The sequence below is a fragment of the Doryrhamphus excisus genome, linkage group LG3, assembly GCF_037039965.1.
Source record: "Doryrhamphus excisus strain RoL-2023G ecotype Guam linkage group LG3, RoL_Dexc_Guam_v1.1, whole genome shotgun sequence".
Taxonomy (NCBI): Eukaryota; Metazoa; Chordata; class Actinopteri; order Syngnathiformes; family Syngnathidae; genus Doryrhamphus; species Doryrhamphus excisus.
In genome coordinates, this window is record NC_136359.1 from 3,662,373 (window position 1) to 3,684,023 (window position 21,651).

General features: G+C 38.6%; 1 protein-coding gene across 3 annotated transcripts in view; it reads right to left on the reverse strand.

Moving 5' to 3' along the window:
- ccser1 (coiled-coil serine-rich protein 1) overlaps positions 1–21,651 on the reverse strand; it is a 164,065-nt gene that overhangs the window by 127,327 nt on the left and 15,087 nt on the right. For all 3 annotated transcript variants that reach the window (XM_078789466.1, XM_078789467.1, XM_078789468.1), the window contains exons 5-6: positions 16,300–16,390; positions 12,975–13,080 (exon numbers count right to left, since the gene is read on the reverse strand). In XM_078789466.1, coding sequence (XP_078645592.1) covers positions 12,975–13,080; positions 16,300–16,390 — 197 coding nt within the window. The remainder of the gene's footprint in view (positions 1–12,974; positions 13,081–16,299; positions 16,391–21,651) is intronic.

The window sequence follows — 21,651 nt, forward strand, 5'->3', positions numbered from 1 at the left end:
TTAACAGTCCATTTACGTCTCAGCCTTCAACTGTGGTCATGGGCTTTGAGGAGCGCCCCGCCCCCCCCCCCCCCCCGATGAATGAATGAGATTACGCATGCAAGTATAACCCAAATGGCTTGGGGTGGGCCTCGCCTCAGGAGCCCAGACATCAGGCGATGATTTAGTACCCGTATCTACACTAATATTTAATTTTAGGTAAAGGTTCCTGCCTCTTGGGAATGGCACATTCCAGCTTCTTATACAAGATAATAATAATAATAATAATAATAAAAAGCCAAAATCTGGGCATAACTATGCCTGACAGCAATTAGTGATAAATAGCTCTTCTAAGGATGTTCCTGCGTTCTGAGTGGGAGCACATCATTTCCTGTTCACAAGCACCTAACATGAGCACCCGTCAGGATGGAAACGCACACAATAGCCACGTTTACATGACAAGTTTTTTCATCTTTCCCAATGGAATTTTTTTTAGAATGACTTTTCCGAAAACAATGGTATACATGGAAAGGAATATTCCAAGGTTTTGTCTACATGGCATCAACATCACATGATATCGGCTTCGTTCGAGTTTTTCTTTCACTCCGTATTGCCAGTTTTCTGTTCGTCCAGCCTTGAAATTTAGTTTGGCCTCCATTTTTAAAACTGAAGAACATCTCGAGCTGCGTTTAACGTCATTGAAAGAACGCACCCGGGATAAATTTAAAACAGGAAAAAGATCAAATTCAATCTTGCTAATATTTTATTATTAGACTCGGGACATGTTTTATATAGATCTGGACTGATGAATGGCATATAGAAGGGTTTAGATCAGGGGTCTCAAACACGCGGCCCGCGGGCCAAATGTGGCACGCAGCACACTAGTTTGAGGCCCCCGCCTTGATATGAAAGTTTAATGTTAGTGCGGCCCGCGCAAGTTTGATATGGATGCTGTATGGTATCATGTACCCAGAAAAAATTATTACGTTTGATTAATGTTCATGTTAAAGGTTAAATAACTGTTAATAGTTATCCTCCCTATCCGTGTGGAAGTGGTAAGTTTTTGGTTATTTAAGTTTAAAGGAAATAACTTGAAGGCTACCGTTTAGGTCGCTAGCTCTCTAGTTTGCGAGTTAGCATGTGTCTCAAGACCCTGCAGTTGCGCAATATGTTGTAAATAAAAAGAGTATAAATGTGACTATAGTCGTGTTTTGTCATGTCTACAGGGCTCTAATAATGCTTTGTTCATTTTAATCTGGAAAAAATAATTTGTCTACCCACCAACTATATGTGGTTTCTTAAGTTTTTATTATTTGCCGTTTTATTATTATTATTATTATATTTATTTATTACTGATTGATTTTCTTTATTCTTGATTTGTTTATTTAATTTTCATCTTATTTTGTGTAGAAAAATAAAAATTAAGATATTTGAGAACAGTGGAATGTTTTATCAGAACTTTTCTTGTAGAAAATTGGAACCAAAGCGAAGTTTTTTAAATTTTTTTGTTTTTAATAAATGCGTTTTTTTTTGTTTTTTTTTTGGAAAACCCAGACCCGAGCTCCAGTGGCCCCCAAGTAAATTGAGTTTGAGACCCCTGGTTTAGATTCTGTTCCACAGATGGTCGCTAATGCACACGAAAGCCGCTTGCCAACCGCTAATAAACAACAGAAGAAGAAAAACACCACGAAGAAGAACGTTTGAGCGGGTACAAGATACCTCAATCGGATTGGGGGAAGGAATATTCCACCCCTGGGAATACCATTATATGTTCAGTCGGAATGAGGTGTATACAATGGCAAATAAACCGAATGCAATTGGAATATTTGTGTCCATGTATACGCGGCTATTGTCTTTTATGCTACTAGGAAGGTTTATTACAATAAAGCAGTAGTTTGATAATCATGTGACTTGGCGTGAGATCATGGAAGTTGGTCAAAACGTTACAGTAGTAGTAGTCGACAAATATATGTTGACAACTATTTTGGTATTTTATTCATTGTTTTTATGTAAATATCCTATTTTAGCCTTGGTTAAATATAAGCCGCACCCATCAGGAGAAAAAAAATTACATATATCGACTACATATCCATGTTGTAATATGGGATATTTACACAGAAAGCCACACTACAAACCTTGCAATCGTACTCGTACTTGGTGTTTCTGGCGTCACCCGATGAGACGCTTTTTCATCAGAGTTCAACAAAGTGAGGACGCTCAATATAAAGGGGGACGACTGTAATGGTGCCGATATTCCACCTCGCGGGGCCAACTGTCAAGTATCAACAAATCGACCAAACGCGCTTCGGTTGGTTGGTGGAGTTCCCGCTGACGCTCGCCAATGAGTTCATATTGTGTGTCATTATCAGCTCGGCGGAAAACCGCTGTTTCCTTCTTTTGAGAGGCCAAGAAACAGGTTGAGAGATGTCATCAAGTTAAGTTCACTCGATTGATTTCCCGGTTGCCGGGGCCGCATGGGTCGAGTACTAAGCGGCGAAGGTCGCTGTCGGATGTCATCCACCCACTTGCCCCTTTTTCTACTGCCAGGAAATAATTCTGAAGCAGTAAAAAGCGATGACACTTCACAATTAGGGCTGTCAAAAATAACACGTTAACGGTGGTAACCATTTATTCATTCATTCATTTTTTGGGTGGTGCTGGAGCCTATCCCAGTTGTCTTCGGGCGAGAGGCGGTGTACACCCTGGACTGGTGGCCAGCCAATCACAGGGCACACATAGACAAACAACCATACACACTCACATTCATACCTATGGACAATTTGGAGTCGCTAATTAACCTAGCATGTATTTTTTTTTTTTTGGAATGTCGGAGAAAACCCACGCATGCACGGGGAGAACATGCAAACTTCACACAGAGAGGGTGGAATTGAACTCGGGTCTCCTAGCTGTGAGGTCTGCACGCTAACCACACGACCGCCGTGCAACTGCAACACATTCATTCATTTTCTACCGCTTTTTCCTCACAAGGGTCGCGGGGGTGCTGGAGCCTATCCCAGCTGTCTTAACCAGTCATGAAATAAAAAACTATATTATGGAAAGCAGGAAGTGAACAAATGTAACAGTTACTGATTGTAAAAGTAACTATTCATTTATTCATGAATTCATTTTCTACTGCTTTTTCCTCACAAGGGTTGCAGGGGTGCTGCAGCCTATCCCAGCTGTCTTAACCAGTCATGATAAAACAAAAAAAAACAAACAAACTATATTATGGAAAGCAGGAAGTGAACAAATGTAACAGTTACTGATTGTAAAAGTAACTATTCATTCATTCATTCATTCATGAATTCATTTTCTACTGCTTTTTCCTCACGAGGGTTGCGGGGGTGCTGGAGCCTATCCCAGCTGTCTTAACCAGTCATGATAAAACAAAAAAAAAACAAACAAACTATATTATGGAAAGCAGGAAGTGAACAAATGTAACAGTTACTGATTGTAAAAGTAACTGTTCATTCATTCATTTTCTACCGCTTTTTCCTTAAAAGGGTTGCGGGGGTGCTGGAGCCTATCCAAGCTGTCTTAACCAGTCATGATAAAAAAAAACTATATTATGGAAAGCAGGAAGTGAACAAATTAACAGTTACTGATTGTAAAAGTAACTGTTCATTCATTCATTCATTCATTTTCTACCGCTTTTTCCTCACGAGGGTTGCGGGGATGCTGGAGCCTATCCCAGCTGTCTTAACCAGTTATGATATAACAAACAAAAAAGACTATATTATGGAAAGCAGGAAGTGAACAAATGTAACAGTTACTGATTGTAAAAGTAACTGTTCATTCATTCATTCATTCATTTTATTCCGCTTTTTCCTCACAAGTGTTGTGGGGGTGCTGGAGCCTATCCCAGCTGTCTTAACCAGTCATGATAAAACAAAAAAAACAACAAACAAACTATATTATGGAAAGCAGGAAGTGAACAAATGTAACAGTTACTGATTGTAAAAGTAACTGTGTTCAATGTTATGGAAATTACAGTATATTTCTGGTCATCACACAAACAAATTAATCAAATGATTAATTATAATTATAATAAATATAATAATATAATAATAATATAATAAATAAAAAAATAATAAAATAAAAAAATAATAACATAAAACAATAATAAAATAAAACAATAATAAAATAAATAATATAATAAAATAATAATAAAAATAATAATAATTAATCCAAGAACTGAAACAGTCCACTTCTATCATGGTCCAAAAAACTGTTTCTTTATACCTCTTCTGTTCAATAAAGTCATTTCAAAACAACACATTTCAGAGATGCAATGATAATGCCATGAAACTGCAATATTTTTGCCAAAGGTCAGAATCTCATACCGACCCACGCCAAGTCAACACCACAATGAATTCTGACAAGCACTATTCTTTGCCGTGAGGACTTTCATATGTTTAATTATAATTTTTTTTTTTTAAACTATGATTATCCACATAAAAAAAGAACGCTTATCTTAGCTGGTATAATCTTGGGAAATTAAAATAAAATAATCTTTTGGATGTTTTATCATTTCAAAAAAAAAAAATTCATTTCATCATATCATGTGTAAAATAATGCAAAGTAAAGGAAGTACTTATTCAACAAATCGGGACCAAAAGTTCCCGCTCAGAGCGAGAAAAATGAAAGCCAACACTAATTAGTCTCCTTGTACTGAACACCGAAATCAAATAGGGATGAAAATGAGACTGTAACCAACGGCAACGCATAGAGGATCATCTTTAACAGATTATCATGTGAGACCAGGGTTCAATTCCAACCTCGGCCATTTCTGTGTAGAGTTTGCACGTTCTCCCCGTGCATGCGTGGGTTTTCTGCGGTTTCCTCCCACATTCCAAAAACATGCTAGGTTAATTAGCGACACCAAATTGTCCATAGGTATGAATGTGAGTGTGAATGGTTGTTTGTCTATATGTGCCCTGTGATTGGCTGGCCACCAGTCCAGAGTGTACCCCTGCTGTTCCACTGAAATAACAACCAGATGCTTCCATCTCAAATGTCATCAAATGAGGGTTGAATATGTTTAGACTAAAGCAGGGGTCTCAAACACGCGGCCCGTGGGCCAAATGTGGCACGCAGGACACTAGTTTGAGGCCCCCGCCTTGATATGAAAGTTTAATGTTAGTGCGGCCCGCGCAAGTTTGATATGGATGCTGTATGGTATCATGTACCCAGAAAAAATTATTACGTTTGATTAATGTTCATGTTAAAGGTTAAATAACTGTTAATAGTTATCCTCCCTATCTGTGTGGAAGTGGTAAGTTTTTTGGCTAAAGGAAATAACTTGAAGGCTACCGTTTAGGTCGCTAGCTCTCTAGTTTGCGAGTTAGCATGTGTCTCAAGACCCTGCAGTTGCGCAATATGTTGTAAATAAAAAGAGTATAAATGTGACTATAGTCGTGTTTTGTCATGTCTACAGGGCTCTAATAATGCTTTGTTCATTTTAATCTGAAAAAAATCATTTGTCTACCCACCAACTATATGTGGTTTCTTAGGTTTTATTATTATTATTATATTTATTTATTACTGGTTGATTTTCTTTATTATTGATTTGTTTATTTTTCATCTTATTTTGTGCAGAAAAATAGTAAGATATTTGAGAACAGTGGAATGTTTTCTTGTAGAAAATTGGAACCAAAGCAAAGTTTTTGTTTTTTTTTTGTTTTTAATAAATGCGTTTTTTTTTTTTTTTTTTTTTTTTAAACCTGATGCAGCCCAGTCTCACCCAGACCCGAGCTCCAGTGGCCCCCAAGTAAATTGAGTTTGATACCCCTGGACTAAAGTAAACTCATGTTGCATTTACTTCCCTAGGAATTCAGAGAAACTGTTGTCCATGGAGGAAGCTTCACCTCATTTCACTTACTTAGATCCGAAATCAAACTGGGTTCACTCATTGATTTCTTAGTGATGAACGGTTGAAAGCTTCAGTATTCTCCGATTGCAACCGACTAAGCAAAGCACACTTAAATGTCCGACGCTGCTGCAGTGTGTACCTATAATGATGAGAAACAACCTGACACCCGGACTTTTTTGTCTCACTGACATCTCCAGTCTTTTTCTCTTTCATGTGTACCCACTTTGCCCCCGATTTTGTCTGCCTGTCTGTCTTACCTGCCTACTTAAGACAGCACACAGCTGCATTCTGTGTGGAGCAGATGCGCTATGCAGCCCATCAGACAACCAGCAGCTGATACCCTGGATGGGCCAAGTGATTGACAGGTTTACACGGTACTGTGTGTGTGTGTGTGTGTGTGTAGTTATGCCTCCAGCAAATCAATGCCCCCCCCCCAAAGAGAGTATGGAACCTCAGAGATAGCGAAACAGAGAGGCAAAGAAAGACAAAACCTTAGGCGTACTGTGTTTTTTTGGGGGGGGGGGGTTTGCCCTCTTCTCCCCTCCCCAAGATTTCACACCACCCCAGACAGACCTGAAAACGATTTGTAAGGAGATCGCTGTGAGGATGTCGGAACGGCACAGTGGGTAGTTCACACCTGCCTGCAGTTACATGAGCTCAGAATCAGGCACCATTATTGTAGTCCATTGCTGTCAATAACCATTACGCTCTTTTTGGAGTAATGTGCTTATATCAGGGGTCTCAAACTCAATTTACTTGGGGGCCACTGGAGCTAGGGTCTGGGTGAGACTGGGCCGCATTAGGTTTTCCAAATAAGAAAAAAAAGAAACATGAATTCAAACATCCGTCAGTTTTCCCAACATGATACGGAGCCTGAACACACCTCCCAAGACGACTAGGCAATGGTGTGGCAAAGTTTGTCTTCTTTAGACCTGAACCTTATCTTCATTCTTAAGTGGACAAAATGTGGAGGAGAACCATCAGTGGAATGGAATAGGATTCCAGTAATGACCTGTGCAGTTCTGGTCAATTCCATGCCCAAAATGATTAAGGCATTGCTGGGTAACAATGGGGCTAAATATTCACACCAAGGACATAATTTGGTTACGTTCACTTGAAGGTGTTGCCAACTATTTAGACCAGGGGTCTCAAACTCAATTTACTTGGGGGCCACTGGAGATAGGGTCTGGGTGAGACTGGGCCGCATCAGGTTTTCCAAAAAAAAAAAAAAAAAAAAAAGCGTTTATTAAAAACAAAAAAATTTAAAAAAATTTGCTTTGGTTCCGATTTTCTACAATAAAAGCTCTGATAAAACATTCCACTGTTCTCAAATATCTTAATTTTTTTTTCTACACAAAATAAGATGAAAAATAAATAAACAAATCAAGAATAAAGAAAATCAATCAATCAGTAATAAATAAATATAATAATAATAATAAAAACTTAAGAAACCACATATAGTTGGTGGGTAGACAAATTATTTTTTTCAGATTAAAATGAACAAAGCATTATTAGAGCCCTGTAGACATGACAAAACACGACTATAGTCACATTTATACTCTTTTTATTTACAACATATTGCGCAACTGCAGGGTCTTGAGACACATGCTAACTCGCAAACTAGAGAGCTAGCGACCTAAACGGTAGCCTCCAAGTTATTTCCTTTCAACTTAAATAGCCAAAAACTTACCACTTCCACACAGATAGGGAGGATAACTATTAACAGTTATTTAACCTTTAACATGAACATGAATCAAACGTGATAATTTTTTCTGGGTACATGATACCATACAGCATCCATATCAAACATTAAACTTTCGGGGGCCTCAAACTGGTGTCCTGCGGGCCACATTGTGTTTGAGACCCCTGGCTTATAGTGTGACTGTCAATTCTGGCGAGAAAAAGATGTGACTTGGAAAGATGACATTTTATTTCAGCACTGACGTTTAGAAAGTTTCTAAAGAAAATTGGGAGGAATTATTGGACAATACGGGCTGCATGGTGGTCGAGTGGTTAGCACGCGGGCCTCACAGCTAGGAAATCCGAGTTCAATTCCAAACTCGGACAAATACTCATATACTCACGAGGGTTGCGGGGGTGCTGGAGCCTATCCCATGTTTATGTACATGGAAAAAAAGCGTCGGGCCTAAAACGGAGCCTTGCGGCACCCCTTTAGTGATGCTGAGAGGGGGAGACAGGATGTTTTCAGTCTTTACTTGAGTGTTATGAAGCTGTGGCTACTTCAGCATATTTTTTTGTACTTTGCTTAGGTATGTTTAGGTTTTTATTTATTTTTAGTGGCTTGGTAAACTCGCTAGTGCATTTTTTTGAACTGTAAAAGTGACCACTGCAGTCATTATTAGAATTATGAGTTATGTTTTTTGTGGAGTTGGGGGTGGGGCTAAAGATATGTCAGTTATATCTGCATTTTTTTATTTTTTTAATGACTTTCCATTTATTTCAGAATTTATTTCGCTGTATTTCAGCAGCCAGCAGGACATAAACGAGAACATTGCAAAAACTATCCTTTTTCACGGCAAAGTCGCTGAGAGCACTTAAAGTCCAAAATGTCAAGCCTCCTTTGGTTACCCAACCTGTTCCACTCGCTGTGTGCGCCTTTGTCATGGAATACGGGCGTCATGTTTGAATAGAACACTTGTAAAATACCAAAGCTGTACACGCTACCTGTTTCAGGTGACGTAAGTATTACAATCATAGCGAGACAGCTGGATAAAAAAAAGTGAGTTAAGCTGATTGACTACACATTTTTACCAGCTATTGTTCATTCTCTCAATAATGGAGCAAGAGGCATGGTACACCCTGGACTGGTCGCCAGCCAATCACAGGGCACATATAGACAAACAACCATTCACACTCACATTCATACCTATGGACAATTTGGAGTCGCTAATTAACCTAGCATGTTTTTGGAATGTGGGAGGAAACCGGAGTACCCGGAGAAAACCCACGTATGCACGGGAAGAACATGCAAACTCCACACAGAGATGGCCGAGGGTGGAATTGAACCCTGGTTTCCTCGCTGTGAGGTCTGCTCACTAACCACTCGACCGCCGTGCAGCTCTGCTTGAAATTCTTTAAACAAAAAGTTATTTTTTTTCAACATACCAATGTTTTAGGGCGGCACGGCGGTCTAGTGCATGTGTGGGTTTTCCATTTGATGAGAAAAAATAAAAATAAATTAATAAAAATAAAAATAAATTAATAAAAATAAAAATAAAAATAAAAATAAAAATAAAAATAAAAATAAAAATAAAAATAAAAATAAAAATAAAAATAAAAATAAAAATAAAAATAAAAATAAAAATAAAAATAAAAATATGAAAGCAGGAAGTGAACAAATGTAACAGTTACTGATTGTAAAAGTACCAGATGGAGGGGTAGGATTTAATAAGCTTTGCTTCTTCCTACTCTTTTTGGACATGTGGAACTGTGAACTGATTATGTGATGCATTTTCAAATGAAATTAAACCATTACCATTATCATTACCAAAATAGACAAACAACCATTCACACTCACATTCATACCTTTGGACAATTTGGAGTCGCCAATTAACCTAGCATGTTTTTGGAATGTGGGAGGAAACCGGAGTACCCGGGAGAAAACCCAAAAAATGAACTCAATCCCCCCAAAAAACATTTCCACTGCATTTCAGCCCTGCCACAAAAAGGACCAGATGGTGCTGGAGCCTATCCCGGCTGTCTTTGGGCAAGAGACACAAACAACCATTCACACTCACATTCATACCTATGTACAATTTGGGGTCGCTAATTAACCTAGCATGTTTTTGGAATGTGGGAGGAGAAAACCCACGCATGCACGGGGAGAACATGCAAACTCCACACAGAGATGGCCGAGGGTGGAATTGAACCCTCGTTTCCTAGCTGTGAGGTCTGCGCGCTAACCCCCTCACCAAAAGTGATGACATGTCAAACCAAATAATGTTGCCAATGGTACTTGAAATAGCATCTGGAAGTACTTACTGACACCAATGAAAAAGCACCTAATGAGGCCATTTTGGTTTCCGTAAAGACGAAGAGAATAGGAAGAGTCTCTATAAGGTGAGAGCACAAACTAGCAGAAGAAGTGGTACTTGTTTTGGATGGGAAAAAAAAAAACCTTGGGTGCAGAATTCACTGATGCCGTCTAGACACAGAAAGTCTCTCTCTTCACTTTAGTGAGTATTTGAAGCGCCTTCTTGGTTATAAAAATAAAAAATAAAATAAAAAAAAAAAAGCCAAGCAGTCAAGGGTAAGTGTTATGTCTCAATAGCGGTGGTATAGATCTGTCAAAGTGCACTCCTGACTGGCTCACACAAGTGTCAGCCAACAACAAAGGGGATCAAATGTCGGTATTTGCGGCATAAGACCTTTAGTCTTTGGGTGCTGCAAGGAGACGCCAAATAAATCTCGGTGAATGGAGGATGACTAGAAGGTAAAGTCATAATCGTTTTTTGCTGGCTTGTAAGACACACAAGCTACCACAAAGCCGCCGGTGACATAAAGCATTTATTACCGACCGTCTCCATAAAAACAAATAAGCGCATGCACAGGGGGGGCAGCACTGTGTGTGTCTGTGTGCAGGCTAGTAAAAAAAAATAATAATTGGACGTGGACAAATCGGCAAAAAAACAAAGAAACTGAGCGTTCTGTTTCAGCTGTGGGCTACTACTTTTTTTGTGCTACTTTTTTTTTTACACAAAACAAAATGAAAAATAAATAAACAAATCAAGAATAAAAAAATCAATCAGTAATATATAAATATAATAATAATAATAATAATAATAATAAAACGGCATATAATAAAAACTTTTTCACAAAAACTTACCACTTCCACACGGATAGGGAGGATAACTATTAACAGTTATTTAACCTTTAACATGAACATTAATCAAACGTAATAATTTTTTCTGGGCCGCACTAGCATTAAACTTTCATATCAAGGCGGGGGCCTCAAAGTAGTGTCCTGCGGGCCACATTTGGCCCGCGGGCCGCATGTTTGAGACCCCTGCCTTACAGTAAGCTCGCCCCAAGACGTCAGCTGGCATAGCTTCCAGCACGCCCGTGACCCTGACAAACATGACTATTGTCACATTTATACTTTTTTTTAATTTATTTACAACATATTGCGCAACTGCAGGGTCTCGGGACACATGCTAACTAGCAAACTAGAGAGCTAGCGACCTAAACGGTAGCCTCCAAGTTATTTCCTTTAAACTTAAATAGCCAAAAACTTACCACTTCCACACATATAGGGAGGATAACATTAAACTTTCATATCAAGGCGGGGGCCTCAAAGTAGTGTCCTGCGGGCCACATTTGGCCCGCGGGCCGCATTTTTGAGGCCCCTGCCCTACAGTGAGCTCGCCCCAAAACATCAGCTGGCATAGCTTCCAGCACGCCCGTGACCCTGACAAATACATGACTATAGTCACATTTATACTTTTTTAAAATTTATTTACAACATATTGCGCAACTGCAGGGTCTCGAGACACATGCTAACTAGCAAACTAGAGAGCTAGCGACCTAAACGGTAGCCTCCAAGTTATTTCCTTTAAACTTAAATAGCCAAAAACTTACCACTTCCACACGGATAGGGAGGATAACTATTAACAGTTATTTAACCTTTAACATGAACATTAATCAAACGTAATAATTTTTTCTGGGTACATGATACCATACAGCATCCATATCAAACTTGCGCGGGTCGCACTAACATTAAACTTTCATATCAAGGCGGGGGCCTCAAAGTAGTGTCCTGCGGGCCACATTTGGCCCGCGGGCCGCATTTTTGAGACCCCTGCCCTACAGTGAGCTCGCCCCAAAACGTCAGCTGGCAAAGCTTCCAGCACGCCCGTGACCCTGACAAACATGACTATAGTCACATTTATACTTTTTTTAAATTTATTTACAACATATTGCGCAACTGCAGGGTCTTGAGACACATGCTAACTCGCAAACTAGAGAGCTAGCGACCTAAACGGTAGCCTCCAAGTTATTTCCTTTAAACTTAAATAGCCAAAAACGTACCACTTCCACACGGATAGGGAGGATAACTATTAACAGTTATTTAACCTTTAACATGAACATGAATCAAACGTAATAATTTTTTCCGGGTACATGATACCATACAGCATCCATATCAAACTTGCGCGGGCCGCACTAACATTAAACTTTCATATCAAGGCGGGGGCCTCAAAGTAGTGTCCTGCGGGCCACATTTGGCCCGCGGGCCGCATTTTTGAGACCCCTGCCCTACAGTGAGCTCGCCCCAAAACATCAGCTGGCATAGCTTCCAGCACGCCCGTGACCCTGACAAACATGACTATAGTCACATTTATACTTTTTTTTTTATTTATTTACAACATATTGCGCAACTGCAGGGTCTTGAGACACATGCTAACTCGCAAACTAGAGAGCTAGCGACCTAAACGGTAGCCTCCAAGTTATTTCCTTTCAACTTAAATAGCCAAAAACTTACCACTTCCACACGGATAGGGAGGATAACTATTAACAGTTATTTAACCTTTAACATGAACATTAATCAAACGTAATAATTTTTTCTGGGTACATGATACCATACAGCATCCATATCAAACATTAAACTTTCATATCAAGGCGGGGGCCTCAAATTAGTGTCCTGCGGGCCACATTTGGCCGGCGGGCCGCGTGGGAACACGAGAAAAAAAAAAGACACCTTGCATATTTATTCAAAGAGAAAGAGCTTACTGATTCATTTATTTGGCAGGCCGTCTGTCGTTTCATCAACTTGTGTGTCATGTTGGGCAAGACGCTAGATCAGCAACTTCTCGGAGACGATACCCCCCTCCGGCGTTGTTGTGTGTTGCAGAGAATACACCCCCCCCCCGTGGGGTCTAACTACCCGTGGAGATCCAGTATAAGAGCTGCATGAAAACTTTCTGCATAACGTTTAACAGTGTCGCCGAGGTATCCATTGAACACACTTGCATGAATATTTTAAGATTACTTATTCCGCTTAATGAGGCGAGCTAACATTCAAAATGGCTGTCAGTGTGACATGAGGCGGTGCAGTTGCGCAACCGTTGCGGAATCAAAGTGTATTTTATATTTAATGGAGTCTAACCTCTGACTGTTGTCTTTCCCCAGGATGCGATCGGCGAAGGGGTCGACGGGTGACGGGAGCAGGTTGAGACAGGAAGCCAAAGACTGGCTGGAGTCTTCTCTGGAAACTGCACACACACACACACACACACACACACAAGTGGATAAGAACATGTCTTGAAACTGTAATTGCCATGGAAACGACAATTACAATCATATTTTACAGAGAAACAGTTTTTCATGATAACCCCTAAGTAACCCAATCAACCCCAGACATTTTTTTTTTTAAAGCCGTGCCTCTCGGTATCAGCCAATTGTGTTCTTGGGGTGTATTCACATGGTGGATATACAAAAGACAGTTTGGTTCTACCTTTTTCTGTTCTTTATAATCAGCAGTAAAATACCGGTATTCATTCATTCACTCATTTTCTACCGCTTTTTCCTCACGAGGGTCGCAGGGGGTGCTGGAGCCTATCCCAGCTGTCTTCTGACGAGAGGCCCGGTACACCCTGGACTGGTGGCCAGCCAATCACAGGGCACATATAGACAAACAACCATTCACACTCACATTCATACCTATGGACAATTTGGAGTCGCTAATTAACCTAGCATGTTTTTGGAATGTGGGAGGAAACCGGAGTACCTGGAGAAAACCTACACATGCACGGGGAGAACATGCAAACTCCACGCAGAGATGGCCGAGGTTGGAATTGAACCCTGGTCTCCTAGCTGTGAGGTCTGCATGCTAACCACTCGTCCGCCGTGCAGCCTTGCTTGAAATTCTTTAAACAAAAAGTTATTATTTTTTTTAAACATACAGATGTTTTAGGGCGGCACGGCGGTCTAGTGCATGCGTGGGTTTTCTCCGGGTACTTCCTGTCATTGTACACGACACAAACACATGCAAGTGTGAAAGCGGCTTGACTAACATGACATGACGATGGTTATCGTATGCTTTTCCGTCCGGTCAAATGCTAACTTGTACCATTTTGGAGCCCAAAACGCACCTTTGCGGCAGCGCTGTGCATGGTACACGCGTGGATAAAACCTTGCCATGAAGCCCACAATGCATCACCGCCATATCGCCTTATCTTCCAAGTGACACCCTATCTGATTTTGCACAATGTGAGTCACAGTTGGTGAGGAGGAGGAACGCAGCAGGCGAACACCACTGGTTACAAATTGCAATAAAACTGCTTGCTTTTTAATAAAAGACTCCAACAGGGGGGGGTCACATATATCTGTAGTGTTGTATGTGTGTATGCAGCAGCTTTGTGCATCTGCTTTTCACCCAGCAGAGTTCCCTAAACGTGCCACAGAGGAATCAAACGCTTCGAGCGCCTGCACAAACTCTCAACTTTATAGCAATAATTCATCAAACTCTTAATTTCCTACTCCAGTGTCTGCAAAAGCGTTAGGGTTGATGACTAAGCACGCTAGGCTGTGTGAGTCTTTTTCCGGAGCGTATTAATAATGTCGCTACATTCGGCCGGTGCCCTCTGAAAGGGTATAAACTTCCTGTCCGGATGGCGCCCAATAAGCCGAGTGCTGTTGCTTAACCCTGAAGGAAATTATTTCCAGTGATTGAATCCATTCTGGGGTCATACAAGTGGAAAAATAAGATAACCATTGTATAATATAACATTATATCTACTAAGCAGCAGTAACAACAAAACATTGGGAATCATTCGTTCATTCATTCATTTTTCTACCGCTTTTCCTCACGAGGGTCGCAGGGGTGCTGGAGCCTATCCCAGCTGTCTTGGGGCAAGAGGTGGGGTACACCCTGGACTGGTGGCCAATAAAAATAAATTAATAAAAATAAATTAATAAAAATAAAAATAAAAATAAAAATAAAAATAAAAATAAAAATAAAAATAAAAATAAAAATAAAAATAAAAATAAAAATAAAAATAAAAATAAAAATAAAAATAAAAAAGTGAGCAAATGTAACAGTTACTGATTGTAAAATAAAAATAAAAATAAAAATAAAAATAAAAATAAAAATAAAAATAAAAATAAAAATAAAAATAAAAATAAAAATAAAAATAAAAATAAAAATAAAAATAAAAATAAAAATAAAAATAAAAATAAAAATAAAAATAAGGAAGTGAGCAAATGTAACAGTTACTGATTGTAAAATAAAAATAAAAATAAGGAAGTGAGCAAATGTAACAGTTACTGATTGTAAAATAAAAATAAAAATAAAAATAAAAATAAAAATAAAAATAAAAATAAAAATAAAAATAAAAATAAAAATAAAAATAAAAATAAAAATAAAAATAAAAATAAAAATAAAAATAAAAATAAAAATAAAAATAAATTGAAAGTTATGCTTGAACTTTACCTTTTCACAAAAACTGCTTTTTTTCTTGTTGAGAACTGATATTTTGCTGACACGTACCTATTTCCACTGCTGAACCCCCCCCACACCCCACTCACACACACTTTATTCCAGACATGCCTCACGCTTGACAAATGGTGCTGCCTGCCGCTGCTGCTCTAAAGCCTCATCTTTATTTTGTTATGCCTGTTGTTGTAATGTGTGAAATATTAGCGTAAATGAGTTTTTCCCTGTGAAAACACCTCACTTGCATGTGTTAACTGTTACAAATCACTGGTGAAATGTTGATATGCTAATAAAGGAGGCGCTCGTGTTGCATATTTAGTAAAATAGAAAAAAGAAAAAATTATTACGTTTGATTAATGTTCATGTTAAAGGTTAAATAACTGTTAATAGTTATCCTCCCTATCCGTGTGGAAGTGGTAAGTTTTTGGCTTTTTAAGTTTAAAGGAAATAACTTGAAGGCTACCGTTTGGGTCGCTAGCGCTCTAGTTTGTGAGTTAGCATGTGTCTCAAGACCCTGCGGTTGCGCAATATGTTGTAAATAAAAAGAGTATAAATGTGACTATAGTCGTGTTTTGTCATGTCTACAGGGCTCTAATAATGATTTGTTCATTTTAATCTGAAAAAATAATTTGTCTACCCGGCAACTATATGTGGTTTCTTAAGTTTTTATTATTTGCCGTTTTATTATTATTATTATTATATTTATTTATTTATTACTGATTGATTGATTTTGTTTATTCTTGATTTGCTTATTTTTCATCTTATTTTGTGTATAAAAATAAAAAGTAAGATATTTGAGAACAGTGGAATGTTTTAACAGAGCTTTTCTAGTTTTTTTGTTTTTAATAAATGCATTTTTGGGGGGGGGGGGGGGGGAACCTGATGCGGCCCAGTCTCACCCAGACCCAAGCTCCAGTGGCCCCCAAGTAAATTGAGTTTGAGGGCCCCTGACTTAGTTACAAGAAATATATACTGTATACATATACTGATAAATTACCATGACGATGGCGTTGATCGTCAGACAGGTCCAGATCCAACATGAGATCATCCTCATCCAGCTCAGAGGAGCCCAGATTGTTCAGGACATCCTAAAGACATAACACAAAGGCCGGTTAAATCTCAAATGAAGCATTTTACATGTTATAGCATATCATAAAATATGTTCATATATATATAATATGGGAAAAGACACTGATTAAGCACATGTACTGCAAAGCACTACAGAGTCATGCTAATTAAAATAGATTAAATCCAGACACTAAAGGCACGGAATGATTAAAACATGTTTTAATCACTCCTTATAAAAAAAAATTTTAAAAAGTGCTAATGTTATCTTTAGTAATAAGAGCTGCAGAACCTGCTTTGACGTTGGGACACAAAGCAGACTTAATCCCTCATTATGACTTCAATATTAAAGAAAAAAAAAAACATAATAATGAATGAACAGAGCTAAGAGCCGTATTGATCAATAAAGTTACATCAAAAAGAAAGCGGCAATTCATCTCAGAAACAAAAAAAACAATTCTATAAAAGGAGTAGAATACAAAGTAACAAAGAACTTGGGTGTTATTCCATCAATACAATTTAATGTTGACATTGTACAAAATGTCTGCATCATTCAGAGACTACAAGGATGAGGAATGTTTTTTTTAAAGCCAATGCTGCCATCTAATGGTCATTAAGGGAAGTGCTAATGGCGCTCCTGCTTATTCTAACATCAATAAAACTCAATAATAAATTGCACTCAATTGCTGTCAGAGTGATGTTTTCATTTTAATTGAACAAATAAATACTGCAATTTTGTACACTATGTTGTCATATAAATATATATAAATATTATATATATTTTTTTATAAATATATATATAATGTTCTCCTGCTATCAACACGCACGGCAGGCAAGTTATAAAATAAAAATCCAATGAAATCAGGGGCCACAGCAAGGGCCACATAATGAAAAATGAAAGTAAGGTAAGTATGAACTTCGGTCATTCACCCCAATTGTTTTTATTGTTTTATTTTTATTTACTTCCTGTGTAAATCATCTTCATAAATTGTCTTCATGTAATATTGTGATAAACCTATTAACCATATTTTGTTTATTTCTCGTAATATTCCATTTAACTCCACGGCCGCACGGTGGACAAGTGGATAGCATGTACGTGACACATGACAGAGATGATGTGAAATGAGAATGAGTAGGATTTAAATAAGCTTTGCTTCTTCCTACTCCTTTTCAGGCTTGTAACATGAAACATTTTGATATAAACTGTATGCATGTTGGAAATAAATTCAAACCAAAATTACAACTTTTTCTGGAAATTATTGCAAATTTTTAACATTTTTGCTGTCGCTTTTTTTGGTTTTCTTGTTAAATTGTATTTTTAGAAAGAGTCGGGGCCGATAAAACAACAGCCGCAGGCAGTAATTTGCACCCGGGCCGCACTTTGGACACCCCTGAAATAAAATAATTTGAGGTGACATTATTATTATATTTACAATGCACGCATATACTGAGCAGCTTTTTGCTGCGTGGACATTATTACTCATCATTATCGGGAGGAAAAAAAAAAACAATTATGATATTTTTATGCCAACATCATTTTTTACAATTGATGGTGATGTCAATTTATTAAAACTAAAAAAAGAATATTGAATTGATCACCAAATATTTTTCTTCACGTATTCATATTAGAATACTTACGGTAATTCTGAGTCTGTCTAATACAGGGGTCTCAAACACGCGGGCCAAATGTGGCCCGCAGGACACTAGTTTGAGGCCCCCGCCTTGATATGAAAGTTTAATGTTTGATATGGATGTTGTATGGTATCATGTACCCAAAAAAAAATTATTACGTTTAATTAATGTTCATGTTAAAGGTTAAATAACTGTTAATAGTTATCCTCCCTATCCGTGTGGAAGTGGTAAGTTTTTGGCTTTTTAAGTTTAAAGGAAATAACTTGAAGGCTACCATTTAGGTCGCTAGCTCTCTAGTTTGCGAGTTAGCATGTGTCTCAAGACCCTGCAGTTGCGCAATATGTTGTAAATAAAAAGAGTATAAATGTGACTATAGTCGTGTTTTGTCATGTCTACAGGGCTCTAATAATGCTTTGTTCATTTTAATCTGAAAAAAATAATTTGTCTACCCACCAACTATATGTGGTTTCTTAAGTTATTATTATTATTATTATATTTATTTATTACTGATTGATTATTTTCTTTATTCTTGATCTTATTTTGTGTAGAAAAATAAAAATTAAGATATTTGAGAACAGTGGAATGTTTTATCAGAGCTTTTCTTGTAGAAAATCGGAACCAAAACAAAGTTTATTAATTTTTCTGTTTTTAATAAATGCGTTTTTTGGGGTTTTTTTTGGAAAACCTGATGCCGTCCAGCCTCACCCAGACCCTAGCTCCAGTGGCCCCCAGGTAACTTGAGTTTGAGACCCCTGTTCTAACTTCTTCCCCCCTCAGTGAATGCCTGGGATCCAATGAAATGCTTCCACTGCTGTATGGTGACTGATGTGACCGCATTTTATACCGAATATGGCTGAAAAGATGTTGTTTAAAACTCTCACACTTGTGGAAAAAAAAAAAACAACTAAATCCAAGCAGCATGAAGGGGCTCTGAGAATCCAATAAGCGAGCGTGTTCAGCTCTCATCACTGTTGTTTGGACTAAAACAATGCTACAGCCTCATTCCCGTATTGATCTCCTATACACAGGCTGCCTTCCACGCTTCGTCAGACATGAAGAGGAGGAGGAGGAGGAGGAGGAGGAGGAGGAGGAGGAGGGTGGGGAAAAAAAGGACTTTCTGAGCAACAACACAACAACATGAAGGAATAACTAAAAGCCTGTGCTTATTTGGAAGCAGCTGCTGTCCCTGCATGACAAAGTAATATTATATAGTTGTTTTTACAGCATGAATTTTTTTTTTTAAAATACAATGTTTTCATTTTCATCTAAGGCAGGGGTCTCAAACTCAAATTTAATAACTTAAATGGACAAAAAATTACCACTTCCACACGGATAGGGAGGATAACTATTAACAGTTATTTAACCTTTAACATGAACATTAATCAAACGTAATAATTTTTTCTGGGTACATGATACCATACAGCATGGGCATTATCGCAGCCTAATGCAGGGGTCTCAAACTCAATTTACTTGGGGGCCACTGGAGCTAGGGTCTGGGTGAGAAAAAAAAAAAAACACATTTATTAAAAACAAAAAAAAATTTTAAACTTCGCTTTGGTTCCGATTTTCTACAATAAAAGCTCTGATAAAACATTCCACTGTTCTCAAATATCTTATTTTGTGTAGAAAAATAAAAAGTAAGATGAAAAAAAAAAAAATCAAAAATAAATTAAAAAAATCAATCAGTAATAAATAAATATAATAATAATAATAAAAACTTAAGAAACCACATATAGTTGGTGGGTAGACCAATTATTTTTTTCAGATTAAAATGAACAAAGCATTATTAGAGCCCTGTAGACATGACAAAACACGACTATAGTCACATTTATACTCTTTTTATTTACAACATATTGCGCAACTGCAGGGTCTTGAGACACATGCTAACTCGCTAAACTAGAGAGCTAGCGACCTAAACGGTAGCCTTCAAGTTATTTCCTTTAAACTTAAATAGCCAAAAACTTACCACTTCCACACGGATAGGGAGGATAACTATTAACAGTTATTTAACCTTTAACATGAACATTAATCAAACGTAATAATTTTTTCTGGGTACATGATACCATACAGCATCCATATCAAACATTAAACTTTCATATCAAGGCGGGGGCCTCAAAATAGTGTCATGCGGGCCACATTTGGCCCGCGAGCCGCATGTTTGAGACCCCTGATCTAAGGCATTGAAGCTAATAGCCGCACACTGTTGGAAAAAAGATGAAGGCCACCTTTTTTTACCTCAGTTATGCCGTTTGAGTTGCGCATAATCCTCGTGCTAATGGACATAATATCAGACTCGGGTCTCATTAGCGGCTCGGCTCCGCTGTCTGAAATGCAGAGCACAATGACATCCGCAACGGGGAGGAGAGTGGAATGCTGTGGGGTTGTGTTTACTCCGAAAAAGCTCGTACCGTGTCAGTAGAAATGACATTTAGATGCAGTACTTTAATGGAGCAGGTGCATACAGCATACAAGGCAACAATGCAAAGTAAACAGAATGATAGATGAGCTTCATTCATTCAATCCGCTTTTCCTCACAAGGGTCGCAGGGGGTGCTGGAGCCTATCCCAGCTGTCTTCGGGCGGCAATTAACCTAGCGTGTTTTTTGGAATGTGGGAGGAAACCGGAGTACCCAGAGAAAACCCACGCATGCACGGGGAGAACATGCAAACTCCACACAGAGATGGCCGAGGGTGGAATTTAACCCTGGTCTCCTAGCTGTGAGGTCTGCACGCTAACCACTCGACCCCTGTGCAGCCTTCCATACAACAATTCATGGCAAAATTACAACTACTTGTAGGTCCTATGAAATGTCATTTTTTCCCCATCCATCCATTTTGTATGCAGCTTATCTTCACTAGGGTTGCAGGTATGCTGGAGCCTATCCCAGTTATTTTTGGGTGAGAGGTGGAGTATATTTTTCATAGTTTTGGCATCGAAAATCTACAATTTTTACCATTATTAGAGCCCTGTAGGCATGAAATAACACCCCTACAGTCACCTTCAGAATCGTATTATTCTTTGTTTGCACCGCATTGCATTGTTAAAAATAGCATGCTACGGAGCTAACTTGTTAGCTGAACTGTTAGCGGAACTGTTTCAAATGGAGTAGGGAAGAAGGGCAAAGTTAGAAGCCCAAAAAATACCACTTCCACACGGAATGGGAGGAGAACTTCTTTTCACTCGATCATGTCGGACATGCCGTGGCAGACTACATGCAGTGTGAAAATGTATTCATTCATTCATTTTCTGCCGTTTATCCTCACGAGGGTCACGGGGGTGCTGGAGCCTATCCCAGCTGTCTTGGGGCGAGAGGCGAGGTACATACTGGACTGGTCGCCAGCCAATCACAGGGCACATAAAGACAAACAACCATTCACACTCACATTCATACCTATGGACAATTTGGAGTCGCCAATTAACCTAGCATGTTTTTGGAATGTGGGGGGGAAACCTTGCAATGCACAGGGAGAACTTGCAAACTCCACACAGAGATGGCCGAGGCTGGGATTGAACTCGGGTCTCTCGGCTGTAAGGGAGCTCCCCAGCTGCGCACTAACCGTTCGGACACCGTGCATGCCAAGGTTTCATTGTTTATTTTTTAATTCTATTGTCGCCATTGGAGTTGCCAATTAACCTAGCATGTTTTTGGAAT